Source organism: Chiloscyllium punctatum, chromosome 5 (genome assembly GCF_047496795.1).
Source record: "Chiloscyllium punctatum isolate Juve2018m chromosome 5, sChiPun1.3, whole genome shotgun sequence".
NCBI lineage: Eukaryota > Metazoa > Chordata > Chondrichthyes > Orectolobiformes > Hemiscylliidae > Chiloscyllium > Chiloscyllium punctatum.
In genome coordinates this window covers 43,151,609-43,170,226 of record NC_092743.1, presented here as the reverse complement: position 1 = coordinate 43,170,226, position 18,618 = coordinate 43,151,609, and the positions used below count along the sequence as shown (strand labels likewise).

Here is an 18,618-nt window from a genome sequence, read left to right as displayed (position 1 = left end):
CTCTGTGCTAACATTTGCACAGAAACAGGGATATGTTAGCAAAGCTGCAAATATGATTTCTACAGCCACATGGTTGCATACAGCTCCACAAAACTATTACATAGGCACCTACCATATAGGAAGGGAAGATCAGAACTCTTTTATGTTTTCCACATGGCCACTGTGGGTCATCCAGCAGGTTTGGATCATATTCCGCAAACTCCAATACTTCATTGCCTAGAATAAAATCTCAGCATTATTTTTATCTTCCTAGAATCACTCTATTTGTGTTTTTTGCACAGAATCATACAAGCGTCACTGAGCATAAACAGTATTCCAGCACAATTTTACAATCCCCAATTCCTCACATTTTGAAAAATACACACTTGAGATCAGATGTTGCAGATAGATTTATGACACTTGGTTCATATACATGCTGCATATGGAGCAGATTTCTGATCTCCAGACTGCAGAAAGGAGAGCGGGGGTGCTGCAGAAGGCTGCAACATAGATTTGTGAGTACAATACCCAGGTACCAGTGGTACGAATGTTGAACTCTCTGCCACAAAAAGTGCTGGAATGAACAGTACAAAGCACAGGAGATATATTTAAGGGGAAACTAGACAAGCACAAGGGAGAAAGGAATGGAAGCTTACAATGGTAGATTTAGGCGAGAAAGTGGAGGTAGATTTAGGCGAGAAAGTGGAGGCAGATTTAGGTGAGAAAGTGGAGGTAGATTTAGGTGAGAAAGTGGAGGAAGTAAACACAGGCATGGACTCGTTGGACTGAATGGTCTTGTTGTCCTATATAATGTAGCCCAATGTAACAGAGCTTAGATTTTACAGCAAGAGTGAAGAGGCTGGCGTTCTTTTCCCTCAGAAGCTGACAGCTGAGGTATAGAGGAGAGTGAAATTATGACGGGGTTCAATAGGGTTGATGGTAGGGTTCTTGGTCAGGTGGAGGAACAGAGGGATCTTGGGGTCTATGTACATAGATCTTTGAAGGTTGCCACTCAGGTGGATAGAGTTTGTAAGAAGGCCTATGGAGTATTATCGTTCATTAGCAGAGGGATTGAATTCAAGAGTCGTGAGGTGATGTTGCAGCTGTACAGGACTTTGGTTAGGCCACATTTGGAGTACTGTGTGCAGTTCTGGTCGCCTCACTTTAGGAAAGATGTGGAAGCTTTGGAGAGGGTGCAGAGAAGATTTACCAGGATGTTGCCTGGAATGGAGAGTAGGTCATACGAGGATAGGTTGAGAGTTCTCGGCCTTTTCTCGTTGGAACGGCGAAGGATGAGGGGTGACTTGATAGAGGTTTATAAGATGATCAGAGGAATAGATAGAGTAGACAGTCAGAAACTTTTTCCCCGGGTACAACAGAGTGTTACAAGGGGACATAAATTTAAGGTGAAGGGTGGAAGGTATAGGGGAGATGTCAGGGGTGGGTTCTTCACCCAGAGAGTGGTGGGGGCATGGAATGCGCTGCCCGTGGGAGTGGTAGAGTCAGATTCATTGGCGACCTTTAAGCGGCATTTGGATAGGTACATGGATGGGTGCTTAATCTAGGATAGAAGTTCGGCACAACATCGTGGGCCGAAGGGCCTGTTCTGTGCTGTATTGTTCTATGTTCTATGTTCTATGTAGCGAGGTATTTCCAATTACAGGCAAATCCAAAACTTGGGGCCACAAATAAAATATTTAATTACTATTAAATCCAATCATAAATTAAGCAGGACCTTCTTTCACCAAGCGTGTTTAAATGTGAAACTTGAAACAGGAGTTGATGCAAATAGCACAGATGCATTTAATGGATCAGAAGGACACATTGACAGGTTTAGATGAAGTATAGTGGGACAAGGCTTAGATAAAGCATTTACACCAAAAGAACCAGGTGAGCCAAATGGCCCCCTCCCATGCTATAAATTCTTATTATGTGCATGCATTAATGTATCTGTGGTGAAATATATACTTATATGTACATTGCATACTATGATGTTTCTGAGTTAATGACAGGAATGGAAACTTAGGAAATGGAGTAGGCCATTCAGCCCATCCAGCCTGCCCAGCTATTCCACATCCTACATTCTAGTATATCATTGATAATCAGAACCCTATCAAGTTCTACCGAAGTTAAGAAAATTCTAATCCTAGACTTAAATGGCATCGTTCTTATTTTCAAAAAAAGTCCATCCTGTTTCTAGACTTCCCTGCCAGGAGAAACATCTTACCTGCTCTATCCTTTAAGTATTTTGCATCCTGTTTAAATGCTCAGATGCAATATTTAAGCCACCCACCTAAAATAAACTAATTAATAATTCAAATCATCAAAAAAGCCAATTATATAATAGTACAAATACCCGGAGATGTGAGCCTGCTGCTGTTCCAGTAGTTTCATTAAAACTGTACAACAACTTTCTGGAATCTATCAGACCAGAAATTAAATATCAAACACAACACAGCCTCCCCTTAAGTCAATCCAATATAGATCGATAAACAATTGCTGGCAGAACATTTTTTCAGTATTCATTTATGGGATGTGGGTGCCACTGGCTGGCCAGCCAGCATTTATTGCCCACCCCCAGGATGTCCTTGAGAAGGTGACAGAGAGCCACCTCTTGACGGTTACAGTCCCCTTTCTGTAGGTAGACCCACCAGACCCATTTGGAAGGGAACTCCAAGATTCTGACCCAGTGACAATAAAGGAATGGTGATATAGTTCTTAATCAGGACAATGAGTGATTTGAGGGGAAAATTTGGAGGTGGCGGTGCCCTCATGTAACATTTGTGCTTGACATTTAGATAGAAGTGACCATGGTTGGGAAAACGCATTGGTGACTTTCTGCAGTGCATCTTGTAGATTGTACATACTGGGCGGCACGGTGGCACGGTGGCACAGTGGTTAGCACTGCTGCCTCGCAGCGCCGGAGACCCGGGTTCATTTCCCGCCTCAGGCGACTGACTGTGTGGAGTTTGCACGTTCTCCCCGTGTCTGCGTGGGTTTCCTCCGGGTGCTCCGGTTTCCTCCCACAGTCCAAAGATGTGCAGGTCAGGTGAATTGGCCATGCTAAATTGCCCGTAGTGTTAGGTAAGGGGTAGATGTAGATGTAGGGGTATGGGTGGGTTACGCTTCGGCGGGGCGGTGTGGACTTGTTGGGCCGAAGGGCCTGTTTCCACACTGTAAGTAATCTAATCTAATCTACTGCTGCTACTCAGTGATGGTGGTGGGGGCCTCAGTGTTCATGGGTGGGTGAAGTCAAGCAAGCTGCTTTGTGCTAGATGGTCTCAAGTTTCCCGAGTGTGGTGTTGGAGCTGTACTCATGCAGACAAATGGAGAGTGTTCCACTGCACTCCTGAATTGTGCCTTGTATGTGGAGGACAGGCTTTGGGGAGTGGTGAGTTATTCGCTAGACTGCTGAATTGCTCTTGTGGCCAAAGCATACACATAGCTGGTTCAGATTAGTTTCTGGTCAACGGTAAACTCCAGGACATTGCTAAAAGGGAGATTCAGTGATGGTTACACCATTGAAAAATTACAATTTGTTTTGTGGCAGGAATGACTCCAACTAGCAGAGAGCTTCCCCCACTCACCCCCCCAATTCCCCCATTCAGTGAAACGTGGTCCTGATGTCAAGGCCTGTCACTTTCAAGTCACTTTTGCAATTCAACTCTCTTGTCCATGCTTGAACTAAGGCTGTAATGAGGTCAAGAGCTATATGGCTCTGGCAGGCTATAAACTGAACATCAGTGAGCAGGTTATTGCTACGTAAATGCTGCTCAAGTGCACTGTTGATGGTTATCTTCTATCTAGATACTGACAATAAAGAGTAGACAGATGGGCTGGTAATAAGCTGTGTTGCATTTGTGTACTTTGATCATGGTTAGAATTTGATCCAAACTTTGAAAGTTCATGATGTCAGGACAATGCACTCTCATCTGCCAAAATATGTCGATGTTTTCAGATGCTCAATTTTCTCAGAAGAGAACCAACATCACTCTGAGCTGCCTCACAGTGTCAGAAACCAGAGTTTGATTCCAGCCTCGGGCGACTGTCTGTGTGGAGTTTGCACAGTCTCCCCGTGTCTGCATGGGTTTCCTCTGGGTACTCCGGTTTCCTCCCACAGTCCAAAGATGTGCGGGTTAGGTGAATTGGCCATGCTAAATTGTACATATAGTGTTAAGAGATGTATAGGTTAGATGCATTAGTCAGGGGAAATGTAGGGTTATGGGTCTGGTTGGGATACTCTTCAAAGGGGTGGTGTGGACTTGTTGAGCCAAAGGGCCTGTTCTAATTCTGTAGGAATTCTAATTCTAACTCCTGCAGAATAACCTTCAATCTGTTTTATGGAAAGTGAGGTCATTGTTCACAAGAGGTTAAAGATCCTTCAGTTCAAGAGGAGCCCTACAGACATCAGACTATCAGGACCACAGCCCAACTCCAGGCTCTTCTTCCCAACAAAATACCATTCTTACAAATCCAAAGAGAACACTTTCTGGAAGAACAGTGAAGCCTCCAGATTGGTCTTTCATGGGTGCAGGATAGAGAATAATGCTAAATATAAATACATAAACAAATGTACAACAGCATAATGATGAGGGGATAAAAGATTTGAGACGGACATTGTGAATGAATCTATAATGAATGATTTTTGATTAAATACAGTAAGCATACCCTAAGTGTTGATGTCAAAGAGACTTTGACAGAGCAAAGAAACCACTTGTAGGAGGCAGCCCCGGAACTATCCTGCAGCTCTTTAGTGTCTGAAGTGATGTAGGACATACTCATGTAAGCAATAAACTTCAAACTGTCTCTTCAATGAGATTCTTCTAGTTACTGGGGAAAGGAGGGCATAGTCTTATCAGACCATGGGGCTGCTCTCTCATTAGAGAGCGATGACTGCTGATGGTTTAACCCAAGGGTCCACTCCTCAGGCGAGGGGAGAGGTTGGGAAGAAGAATCCTTTATAATGATCAGAGCTGGTGTGAGAATTGAACCCAAGCTGTTGGCATTCCTCTGCATCACAAACCAGCAGTCCAGCCAACTGAGCTAACTGACCAGTGAAGGCAGGAGGATATCCTAATCCACACTAATTCTACTTCAGGCGCGAGAGATAGACTTTGGCAGCCAGGACAGGAGTCACTTACTGCAGAACACCCAGGTTCAGACCTGCAGTTGTAGTCTCAGCTTTTACATGGTTTTGCACTGATCAACCAACAATGTCAGAGTCCCCTGACCATTTTACAATCTTGCAGCCTATTGCAGAATATTAAACACACACAAAGATTGAATTTTGTATTCTGTCACCTATTTGAACCTTAAGACAACATACTGGGGTGCCACTAGTATTTGCACTCTGCCCAGAGACATATTGCTGAAACAATATTTCAAAGGGGATGGTACTGAATGGTTGTCAGATGGCACAAATTTCAAAAGGAACACAATAGCATGGTAGATAAATATGTTGAAGAGGTACTGGGTCCCACAGATATGGACACACACAAACACGGACACAGACACACCACACACATGTCCCTGCTTCAGTTCCAGCATTATCAATAGCCAGGACAACAGAGATGCTCCAACTCATATCAGATTAGGAAGGGGTGGGAATTGAATATTAGCACACAGCCCCACCCTCATTCACTATATGATTATGTCTTTTGAAGTATTCATGTTTGGAGGAGGGTAAATGGTGGTCAGAACAACACTCACTCCTACATGACAGCAGCCACTGAACATGAATGCCTATGGTACTACCTCAATATTTATCAACACCTTTGGGGGAACAGGAAGAATTTCCAAAAAGAATAGCCATTTGAATCACAACACTGTGTGTCTGATTGCTCTGTTAGTAAGAAACAGGAGGAGGGATGTTAGGGTGGAGCATGAATAGCCATCACCCATGTCACTAAACATCTGTTTCACTCACAGACTGACTTTCTCCAGTCACATATGGCGACTGAGAAACTAGACCTAAGGAAGCCGAAGTGTACAAACACCCTCAGCTACTTCATTATTCTCACTAGGTCTACCACATAGCATCTTCTACAAAATAAGTCCTTTGATGACATTCAGTCCATATGATCTTTACTTCTGTTTCAGTTTCATCCAAGCAGAAACGCGAGATGTTTTTGCCTGACAGTTGGTACTTCTTCTAGTTGATTACAATCCTCCTGTGCTATGCAAGTCTGAAAACTGAAAAGAAGTGTAAGTAGCACATGCTTATTCCTGTTAGTTAGTTACCAGTGTCAATGTTTCCTTGGGTACTGTTTGCCCTTCCAAGGGGAAGATTGCGATGGCTGCTGTTCCGAAACTGGGATAATGAAGCTGTAGAATCTATTGTATTCCTCCTGCCACCCAGGACATTGGTTGGATAAAGAAACTGAGTGTACGAAACAGTCTGTGAGGAAGAAGTTTAAAAATATGCATCAGCAAATTTTATCTTCTGTCTTATTCTGCCCAAATTGTCAGCTGCTAGTCTCTGGTATAAAATATAAATGAAGCTGCATTGGTAATGATACAGCCTTATAATTAGTTTCTGAAGTATCATCGTTCTTGCAAATACATTTTCATCATTAAAATTTCACTGGTCCTCTCAACGAACTCATATCTTCTCACACTTTGGGAAGAAAGCCATGAATGAAACACTACTAACAAGATATCAGATTACTGCAAGTTAAGGAATGTCTGAATTTGTAAAGACAAATGTATAAGAAAACCTTCCAACAAATTAAACAATACAGAATTATAATGCTGTTTCAAGTCTGAATTCACTGTGTTAAGTCAAAGTTCTGCTCGCTCGCTCTCTCTCTCTGCTTTTTTGTGTTGTGTATGAGGATGACAAATAATGATTTTGTACAATTTCATCCAAGTTTCTGATCTGAACAGAAATCCTCTAGTAACAAATTGTCCCACTCAGACAGGCCATTAGAATAACAGGTACCAAAAATGGAAATGTCACAGATTCACTTCCTGTCCAACATATACTTTTGATGTTTCTCAGGAACTTCTGTGATGAATTATATGAAAAGACAGGGAAAACTTAGATAGTTATACCCTCAGCAGGAAAGATTATGGAGAGACTTGATCGCAGTTTTAGATTAGATTAGATTAGATTCCCTACAGTGTGGAAACAGGCCACACCAACCCTCCGAAGAGTAACCCACCCAGACCGATTTCCATCTGACTAATGCACCTAACACTATGGGCAATTTAGCATGGCCAACTCACCTGACCTGCACATCTTTGGACTGTGGGAGGAAACCGGAGAACCCGGAGCAATCCCATGCAGACACTGGAAGAATGTGCAAACTCCACACATTTAAGAATTTAAGGGCTTTTGATGGAATAGATAGGAAGAAGCTATTTCCACTAGCAGGACGATGTAAAATGAGTAAGACCATAAGAAACAGGAGTGGCAGTAAGGCCATTCGGCCCATCGAGTCCACTCCAGCATTCGATGGGCATTTCAACGCCACTTACCTGCACTCTCCCCATATCCCTTAATTCCTTGCAAGATTAAGATATATCAATCTCTGCCTTGAAGACATTTAACATCCCAGCCTCCATTGCGCTCAGTGGCAATGAATTCCTACAGGCCCACCACTCTCTGGCTGAAGAAATGTTTCCTCATTTCCGTTCTAAATTGACCCCCTCTAATTCTAAGGTTGTGCCCACGAGTCCTAGTATCCCCACCTGACGGAAACAATTTCCCAGCGTCCACCCTCTCTCAGCCAAGTATTATCTTGTAACTTTCTATTAGATCTCCCCTCAACCCTCTAAACTCTAATGAATACAATCCCAGGATCCTCAGCCATTCATCGTATGTTAGGCCTACCATTCCAGGGATCATCCGTGTGAATCTCCGCTCTACACACTCCAGTGCCAGTATGTCCTTCCTGAGGTGTGGATCCCAGAATTGGACACAATATTCTAAATGGGGTCTAACCAGATCTTTATAAAGTCTCAGTAGCACATCACTGCTTTTACATTCCAACCCTCTTGATATAAATTACATTACATTTGCTTTCTTAACCACAGACTCAACCTGCAAGTCAACCTTTAGAGAATCCTGGATTAACACTCCCAGATCCCTTTGTACTTTGGCTTTATGAATTTTCTCACTGTTTATAAAATAGTCCATGCCTGTGTTCTTTTTTCCAAAGTGCAAGACCTCGCATTTGCTCACACTGAATTTCATCAGCCATTTCTTGGACCATTCTCCTAAACTGTCTAAATCTTTCTGCAGCCTCCCCACCTCCTCAGAACTACCTGCCCGTCCACCTAACTTCGTATCATCGGCAAACTTTGTCAGAATGCCCCCAGTCCCTTCATCCAGATCGTTTATATATAAAGTGAACAGCTGCGGCCCCAACATTGAACCCTGTGGGACACCACTTGTTACTAACTGCCATTCCAAAAAAAACTTTAGTCCCAACTCTCTGCCTTCTGTCAGACAGCCAATCCTCAATCCATCACCTTGAACACCCTGGGTCCTCACCTAACTCAGCAGCCTCCTGTGACGCACTTTATCAAAGGCCTTTTGGAAGTCTAGGTAGATAACATCCACTGGGTTTCCCTGTCCTAACCTACTTGTTATCTCTCAAAGAATTCTAACAAGTTTGTCAGGCACGACCTTCCCTTATTAAATACATTTTGGCTTGTTCTAATTTAGAAATCTCATCCTTATTTTACCTATGACTGAGGTTAGGCTAATCAGCCTATAATGTTCCATCTCTTGTCTTGATCCTTTCTTGAACAAGGGGGTTACAGCAATTTTCCAATCATCTCAGACTTCCCCTGACTCCAGTGACTTTTGAAAGATTCCAACTAACACCTCCGCTATTTCTTTTGCCACCTCCCTCAGAACTCTAGGATGTAGCCCTTCCGGGCCAGGAGATTTATCAGTTTTTAGATCTTTTAGCTTATCAAACATTTTCTCCTTTGTAATTGCCACCATTCTCAACTCTGCCCCTTGACTCTTCTTAATTATTGAGATATTACTCATGTCTTCCACTGTGAAGACTAACACAACGCAAGTTCTTCAGCTATTTCCCTATCTCCCAGCACTAGCCTTCCTGCATTAATTTGGAGCAGCTCAATCTCTACTTGGGCCTCACGTTTGTTTCTTATGTTTTAAAAGAAACTTTTACTATCATTTCTAATATTACTGGCTATCTTACCTTCATATTTGATCCTCTCCTTCCTTATTTCTCTCTTTGTGTATTCTTCCAAATCTTCTGATTTCCCAGTGCTCTTGGCCACTTTATTGGCTCTCCCTTTTTCTGTTCTACATTTCCTGAGTTCCTTCGTCAGCCATGGTTGTGTAATTCCTCACCTCCCCCCGCTCCCCCTTACTCTTTCTTTTCTTTGAGATGAACCTCTGTACTGTGTCCTCAATTACACCAAAAACTCCTGCCATTGTTGCTCTGTCTTCCCCACTAGGCTCTGCTTCCAGTCAATTTTCGTCAGTTCCTCTTTCATGCCCGTGTAATTACCTTTATTTAACTGTAACACCATTACATCGGATTTTGCCTTCTCTTTTGCAAACTGCAGACTGAACTCTACCATATTATGATCGCTGCCTCCTAAGTGTTCCCTGACTTTAAGATCTTTATAAAGTCTTGCTCATTACATAGCATGATGCCCAGAATAGCCAAGTAGACTCAATTATAGGATTTTTATTATTTATTTATGGGATGTGGGAGTCACTGGCTAGGCCAACATTTGTTGGTGATCCATAATTGCCCAGAGGTAACCACATTGCTGTTGGTCTGCAGGCACGTTTATATACCAGAACGGGCAAGATTGGCAACTTCCTTCTCCTAAAAGGGGGACTGGTGAACCAGATGGGTTTTCCAACAATCAACAACAATTTCACGGCCATCATTAGATTCTTAGCCAGTCATGTGGGGTTCAAACCCGGGTCCCCAAAATATTACACTGGATTACTAGCCTAGCCATAATACCACAAGGCCATCACATCCCCAGGATAATTGAGGGGTCTGGGGTTATCAAGAAGACCTTCTCTGCAGAGAAGGTTGAAGATTTCAAGACATACTGCCATGGAAGAATGAGTGGAAATTACAAACAAAAACAGAAATCACGGGAAAAACCCAACAGACCTGGCAGCAGCTATGGAGAGATAGCATGATTAATGTTTCAGGACTAGTGACCCTTCTTCAGAATATGGAAATTGCTCCTTACATGTTAAATGTTGGCCAACACAATAGTAATAAGGATCACAGAAATTTCACAGCATAGAAAGAGGCCAGAATGTCTGTACTGGCTTGCTACAAGAGCAACTCTCATTCGTTCACCAACCTCTTCACTTCAGTTCATTAGCCAATTCTTGATTGAATCAGTCTCTATCGCACTTTCAGACAGGGTACTGCACTTCTTATCATGCACTGCGTAACAAGGTTTTCTTTTTGCCAATTACCTAAAATTGGTGTCTGCTGTCCTCAACCCTACTGCCAAAGCAACCCGTTTCTCTCTCTACTTTGTTCAGACTCCAACTGATTTTGAAAAATTCTATCTCAACGGTCTCTTTGCCCAGGAAACAGTTCCAGCTTCTCCACCCAAAATCTCTCAACCCTGGATCTATTATCCTTTTTGCACCCTCTAATCCTTTGCTCCCTTTCTGAAATAATGGTCCAAGGGAGGATTCACCAGGGTTTGACACAGATCCATCCTTAACCTCCTTGCTTTTGTACTCCACAGGAACAGAAAAGTTAGGAGCAGGAGTAGGCCACTTGGCCCTTCGAACCTGCCCTGACATGAAATAAGATCAGGTTGATCTGATTATAGTTTTTATTTCCATTTCCTGTTGACCCCCATAATCCTTCACTTGCTTGTCAATCAAAGATCTAACTTAGCCTTAAATAAATTCAGTAACCACCCTCCACTGTCCTCTGGAGATGGTATTCTACAAACTAGTGATCAGAGAAGAAAAAAAGCTTTCTTCATCTCCATTTCAAAAAGTAGAACCCTTATTCTTTAATTGTGTTCCCTCAAGAGGGAAAAGAGGAACAGATTCCCAGCATCCACCTTATCAAGTTCCCTGAGGATCTTACATGTTTCAATAAACTCATGCGAAACTCTAAAGTTTCTTTGAAACTCTAATGGGCACAGACCCAATTTATTCAAACTGTCTTCATAAGATAAGCCCTTTATCCCAGGAATGAGTCAAGTGAGCCTTCTCTAAACCACTGCTAAAGCAATTATATCCTTTCCTAATAAGCAGACCAAAACTACACAGTACTTCAAATATGGTCTTACCGAGGTTGTACAATTACAATAGCATTTCCCTAAATTCATATTCCATTCCTCTTGCATTAACCCCGACATTCCATTCGACTTCCTAATCACCTACAATATCCGCATGCGAACCTTTTGGAATTCACGCACCAGAAACATCCAGATCATTTTGTACCAATGATTTCTGCAACTTTTCTTTATTTAAGTACAATTTTTTTGTTCTTCCTGTCAAAGTCGACAATTTCACATTTTGTCACATAACATTCCATCTGTCAAATATATTTGCTCATTCGCTTAAGCTAACTAGATCCTTCTGATTTGGAGATGCTGGTGTTGGACTGGGGTGTACAAAGTTGAAAACCACTCAATACCAGGTTATAGCACAACAGGTTTAATTGGAAGCACTAGCTTTTGGAGTGCATTTTACTACCTCACTACAGCCCTACTTTCTTAACTATTTTGGTGTCTTGACAAATTCAGCTACCGTACATTCAGTCCCATTATCCAAATCAGGGATAGAGACTGGAAATAGTTGATATCTCAGCACTGATCCCTGCGACCTCCACTAGGTACAGCTTATCAACCCAAAAAAGACCCCACTTATCACTAATGTCTGCTTCCCATTAGCTAAGCCAGTCCTTCATTCATCCAAATTCACCCCTACCATGATGTCTTTTTATTTTGCATAGTAACCTTCGGTTATCAAATGCCTTTCGGACATTTACGTACACCACTTCTATAGATTCTTATTGATCCATTTTCCTTGATACATAAGAATTAGAAGCAGCAGTAAGCAATGCAACGCCTTGAGCCTGCTCCACTATTTAGTATGATCACGGCTGATCTCAGCTCAGCCTCAACTCCATTCTCCTTCCCTGTGTCCACAACACTTCAGCCCATTGTAAATTAAAAATCTCCTAAATGAATTTACTCAACATCCTGACATCCACTATATCTGGGGTGATGAATTCCATTGATACATGAGCATTTTAAAGTAACTGTAGTGACTGTAATGAGGTCAGCCAGGTGGACCTCATAGAATATGTGCTCCCTGATGGGGGTTGTTAATCCGGTTCAATCAGGGAGCCCTGGCTGACAGATATAAACAAGAGTGTTTTGATTTAGTCTCTAGCCTCCCCTTCACTGTTTGATCACACAGCATTGCCCTTTGATGTGAAGGGCACTGATGTCACTGGCCACTCGGGTGTTTTCCTGTCTTCCTGGTGGTGGAAACGGAATAAAGATTTGTGCACCTTGTGTCTTTCACTGTATCTCACACCCGCACACACATAACATGGGTGCTAGGGAAAAAATAAGCACTACCACAGTTAGGCGGTAGTGTGGGGATTAATATATAAAAAAAGAAAAAAAACGGAGAGAAGGGCACTAGAAAAAAAAGAAGAAAAAGAAAAAAGATAAACAAGAGTGTTTTGATTTTATCCCTGCCCTCCCCTTCACTGTTTGATCACACAGCATTGCCCTTTGATGTGAAGGGCGCTGCTCGTCACTGGCCACTCGGGTGTTTTTTTGCTTCCTGGTGGTGGAAACGGAATAAAGATTCGTGCAACTTGTGTCTTTCACTGTGTCTCACACCTGCACACACACACAACATGGGTGCAGGGGGAAAAAAAATAAAAGAAAAAAATAAACAAGAGTGTCGGGGTTCTGTTCACTCGGAGAGCTGGCTCTGAGGGAGCTGGAGAAAGTGAGGACTGCAGATGCTGGAGAGTCAGAGGAGATAAAGTGTGGCTCTGGAAAAAAGCACAGCAGGTCAAACAGCTGCAGAGTTCGGCGTTTCAGGCAGGATCCTTCATCAGACCAAAGAGTCCCTCCCAAAACGTAAACTCTACCTGCTCCTCTGATGCTGCCTGACCTGCTGTGCTTTTTCCAGTGCGACATTTCATTGACTTTAAGCAAGTTAGATAAGTATCGAGAACTCTCCATGTTCAAATAAAGAGTGCATTGGGATACCAGCCTCTGTAGAGTTACTTCAGTAATTTCTCATCAGTTTTAAGTTTGCTACCCCTTATTCTTGCCTCTGTCTTGCTCTGTGTAACACCTTTATTTTAGAAAAATGCCCAAAGCTAAACACAACAACTATAGGCCAATCATTTGATCTTGGTACTGGAAAAGCTTTTAGAAATTATAGTTTGGGACAAATGTGAACTAAATGGAAAATCCACCATGGATTTGCTACATTCATGTTTCACTAACTTGCTTTCTATTTTAGATGAAAAAAAAACAGAGGGGGTTAATGAGGATCACATAGTTAATATGGTGTACACATCAGGTTTTTGATAAAGTCCTGCATAACATGCTTGCCAGCACAACTGAAGCCCATGCAATAAAAGGGTCAGTGACAGCAAACAATACCAAGTTGGCTAAGCAATAGGAAACAGTGGGATGGAGCAAAGTGTTCGGTTGGCTTCAGATAAGTTCCTCTCTTGACCTGTTACATAGACGTTTCTTATGCTTTACCTGGCTTTCTATCACTGGCATTAGCAATGAAGCTCAAGACTAATTGTCCCACCTCTTCCCCACCGCCCCCTCTCTCCCCCCGCTCCCCCCGCCCCCCCACCTCCCCATAGGAATACACCTCAATTGCACCAAAACTGTTGACTTTTCAAGAACAGGTCAGAGTTGTTCCAGTTTAGCCAGAGAAGCTTGGAGTCTACTTTAGAGTCTTAGAATTCTACAGCACGAAAAAGGGCCATTGCCCACCCAATCTGCCTCGGTCAAAAGCAGCCACCTGACTATTCTAATCACATTTTCCAGGGCTTAGCCCTACGCCGTGTATGCATTGCATGTACACATCTAAATATTTCTCACATATTATGAAGGTTTCGGCCTCTCCCACCCTTTCATACAGCGAGTTCCAGATTTCCACCACCCTCTGGGTGACATTGTTTTCCTTACAGTGTTTCAGACATGCCACTGCTCTGAAATACGGAGATACTTGTTCCAGTGACTGTTGTTTTAAGAAAGTTGGAAACAAGTTTGGAATAGATGAGCCACAGAGCTCCTTCTGTACTATATAAGACACAGGAGCAGAAATTAAGCCATTCAGCCCATCAAGTCTGCTTCGCTATTCAATCATGGCTGATTCAACCCCATTTTCCCACGTCCTCCCCCTAACTTCTTGACCCCCTTTGATCAAGAACTTACTTACCTCTATTTTAAATTTACTCAATGGCCTGGTCTCCATAGCATCCTATGGCAATGAATTCCACAGATTCACCACTTTCTGGCAAAAGAAATTTCTCCTTAACTCAATTCTAAAGACAATCTTCCCTCTACTCTAAGTCTATGCCCTTGGGTCCTTGTCTCTCCTGCCAATGGAAACATATTCCCAATGTCCACTCTGTCCACGCCGTTCAGTATTTTGAAAATTTTAGTCAGATTCCTTTATCATCCTTCTATAAACCATCAAGTATAGCCCCAGAATCCTCAAACATTCTTCATATGTCAAGCTTTTGAATCCTGGGATCATTATTGCGAAACTACTCTGGACCCACTCCATGGCTAATCCATCTTTCCTGAGGTACGGGGCCCAAAATTGCTCACAATACTCTAAATTTGGTCTAAGCCTTATAGAGCCTCAAAGAAGTACATCCCTTGTTTTATATTCTAGTCCTCTCAAAATGAATGGCAACATTGTATTTGCCTTCCTAACTTCCGACTCAATCCGCAAGTTTACCTTAACCGGAGTAAGTATGCAGATTACACTAAGATCGGTGGAGGTGTGGATAATTCCAAAGGATGTTGCAGATTACAGAGGGGCAAAGATAAGCTGCAGAGTTGGGCTGAGAGATGGCAAATGGAGTAAAATGTGGGAGAGTGTCAAGTGATTCACTTTGGAAGGAGCAACAGGAATAGCGAGTTACTGGGCTAATAGTAAGATTCTTGGTAGTGTTGATGAGCAGAGAGATATTGGTGTCAAAGGACATGTTGCCACCTAGGTTGATAGGGTTGTCAAGAAGGCATACGGTGTGTTAGCTTTTATTGGTAGAGGGATGGAGTTTTGGAGCCACGAGGTCATGCTGCAGCTGAACAAAACTCTGGTGCTGCCGTAATTGGAGCATTGCATACAGTTCTGGTCACCGCATCATAGGAAGGATGTGGCAGCTTTGGAAAGGGTGAGAGGAGATTTACTAGGATATTGTCTGGTATGGAGGGAAGGTCTTATGAGGAAAAGCTGAGGCTGTTTTCGTTACAGAGGAGAATGTTGAGAGGTGACTTAATTGAGACATGTAAGATAACCAGATAACCAGAGGGTTAGATGGGGTGGACAGTGACAGCCTTTTTCCTCGGATGGTGATGGCTAACATGAGGAGACATAGCCTTAAATTGAGGGATGACAGATATAGGATACATGTCAGAGGTAGCTTCTTTACTCAGAGTATTAGGGGCATGAAACGCACTTCCTACAACAGTAGTAGACTCATCAACTTTAAGGGCAATTAAATGGTCATTGGATAGGCATATAAACTAGAATGGAAGTGTGTAGATTAGATGGGCTAAAGATTGGTTCCACAGGTTGATGCAACATCGATGGCCAAAGGGTCTGTACTGCACTGTAATGTTCTATGAAACCTGGACTACGACTCTCAAGTCTCTTTGCACTTCCGATTTCTGAATTTTCTCCCCATTTAGAAAATAGTCCATGACTCTATTGTTCCTACTACAATTCCAGAAACAGTCCCTTAAAATTGTTTGACCTCACCATTCATAGCCTCGGCCCTTAGAATTCTCTCCCGAAACAGCTACTTGTCTTTTGAAAATCTGTCCTAATATCTTGGTCATGTTTGATGTTAAGCCTTGCTTAATGTATTGGGTCATTTTACCCCAATACAGACATTTTGGGGGTTTATTTGCACATATTTTCTTCTTGAAACTATACACAAGAAAATTCACATTGGGAATTCTACCTTTGATGCTATTAGAAGTTATTATTGTGGGTTGTGGGAAAGGCTTCTTCGGCAAATCTTAATGTTCCGCAGTGTCTACTATCTACAAAATGGATCGCAAAGATTCAAAGATCCTTAGATAGCACCTTCCAAACTTAGTCAGTTCTATCTAGAAGGACAAGGGCAGCAGATATATGGGTACCTCACCACCTGCAAGTTCCCCTTCAAGCTACTCACCACCCTGACCTGGAAATATCATTTTCACTGTCACTGGGTCAACATCCTGGAATCTCCCCCCTAAGGACATTGTAAGTCAACCTACAAGACACGAACTGCAGCAGTTCAAGGAGGCAGCTCACCCCAACCATCTCAAGGACACTGGGGATGGGCAATAAATGCTGGCCAGTCAACACTGACTCATGGGACATGGGCAATAAAAAAATCTCACTTGAGGTCCAAAGCAAAACAAACTCCACAACTTCAAGCAGGTCTATCCAGAATACTTTTTAAGTGAGCAATATCCTTAATAAAGATAGATGATGTGCTGACTTTAAATTTCCAGAATTCCCTAGATATGGGGAATTCTGTTAGATTGGAAAATAGCTAATATAACATCTTTACTCAAAACAACACAGACACAGAAAGTTATAGGTCAATGAACTATCATGGGAAAGTTGTTAGAAACTATTATTAAAGATTTAATCGCAGTTTACTTGGAAATGTCCAGGAATTCAAGGAGAATCAACACGGTTTGCTGAGAAGGAAATTGTATTAAATCCACTTGTTGGGATTACTTTGACCAAGTAACATGTTCTCTGGATAAAGGGGAACCGATGGATGCACTGTATATTGCTATCCAGACAGTATTTCATAAGAAGCCACATCTAAGATTACTGCAGAAAATAAAAGCTATTGCTGTAGAGGGTAGCATATTAATATTGATAGAAGATTCAAGAGTGTGATGCTGGAAAAGCACAGCAGGTCAGGCAGCATCCAAGCAGCAGGAGAATCGACGTTTCCGGCAAGAGCCCTTCATTAGGGATGACCTCAGGAATGATTCACCTGGTCCTCAGATGCTACCTGACCCTTTGTGCTTTTCCAGCATCACACTCTCGACTCTGATCTCCAGCATCTGCGGTCCTTACCTTCGCCTAATACACAGAAGGTTGGCTGGCTAATAGGAAACATCGACTCAGTCATACCCACCTTGCCATCAGCACCAAGTTCCACTCCTTCAAGACCAATCACCATCTCTTTGACACCAATGCCACCTGAAGAATGCCTCTGCCTCCCGCCCTCAGCTTTCAGATCCCTGAAAATATAGAATCACTACAAATCACTCATAGCAGAGGATCAAAGAAAACAGAGTGCATGCAACTTTCTCCCTTTGTCTGTGCAGACCTACAGTAGATAGATCTTGTACCAAAGCAAACCAGTTCATTCTGCATTCATAACCAAGACTCATTACATTGTAAGTTCCCTTTCAGTTGACAACATATGGAGGCTTTAAACTTCTCTTCCCCTGAAATCACTGACTCATGCGGAAATTTGATTCTACGGTCAGTAACCCTCCCTCCCCTCAACTTCATTAATGGCCCGGATTTTAATAAATGAGGCAGAGTAGTGTTGGAAAATGGGGCAGAGTGCACACTTGGCCTCAAGAGGAGGACAGACAGGCCTGCCGTCAACAGAAGCACCTGGACATAACTAGAGTCCAAAGGTGAGTGGAGAGGGTAGTTCTGTCTAGGTGAACGAAATGGGGCTGGGGATAACACAGGGCAAAAGGAGAAGAGAGGTCCAAAAGGAACTTAAAATTAGTTTTTTTTAAAGGATTCCACTGCCCACTGGGCCTCTTCTAGACCATGGCCTAGCTCCTAAAAAGACTGGGCAGATAGTGGGAACAGTCATAGGGGAAAGATAGGGATGAAATGAGAACTTAGCAATAGGCTGTTTAAATTTGGGGATGGGGGCAGCACCTCAGAAAAATCTTGACTTGACCCAGAGCCTGCCCCCACACATTTACATTCCAGCAGGAGTCAGACAGAAACAAGGACACTGCCATCAGCATCACTCCACTCCTTGCCGGGGCAGTTGTACTGATAATGCCAGACCCAACAGTAACTCAGCACAGAGTGAAACATATCCCTTTCCTTTCACAACCTAATAACTGTTGAATAAAAGCAGAATCAAGTGGGAACAGAGTTAAAGATTTCGAGAGTTTGGTGACAGAAAAGCAATTTGAAAACAAGGTACTGTGAAGATGGCTGCAACTTCTCAGGAGCTATTAATTTTTTCTGAAATGTTTCTGTTGTTAAAAAAAGCCTTTCGCTGGAGAATCTGTAAACATTGCTATGGTTGTAAAACATCCTCATCATCAACAAAAGCGAATGACAGATAATTGTTAATATTGCTGTCTGTACAGTCGTATGGCATTTGTCATGTGATGAAAAGTATTAGCTTTTAAAGCTCTGGAAAT

The 18,618-nt window shown here is 42.6% G+C and overlaps 2 protein-coding genes across 4 annotated transcripts in view; one reads left to right on the top strand and one right to left on the bottom strand.

The window, feature by feature from the left end:
- Window positions 1-18,618, bottom strand: part of cables1 (Cdk5 and Abl enzyme substrate 1) — a 164,705-nt gene that overhangs the window by 46,453 nt on the left and 99,634 nt on the right. For both annotated transcript variants that reach the window (XM_072570130.1, XM_072570129.1), the window contains 3 exons: window positions 17,349-17,454; window positions 6,220-6,376; window positions 113-216 (listed from right to left, as the gene is read on the bottom strand). In XM_072570130.1, coding sequence (XP_072426231.1) covers window positions 113-216; window positions 6,220-6,376; window positions 17,349-17,454 — 367 coding nt within the window. The remainder of the gene's footprint in view (window positions 1-112; window positions 217-6,219; window positions 6,377-17,348; window positions 17,455-18,618) is intronic.
- Window positions 1-18,618, top strand: part of LOC140477023 (UDP-N-acetylglucosamine transporter TMEM241 homolog) — a 225,545-nt gene that overhangs the window by 198,034 nt on the left and 8,893 nt on the right. The gene's annotated exons all lie outside the window — the stretch shown is intronic.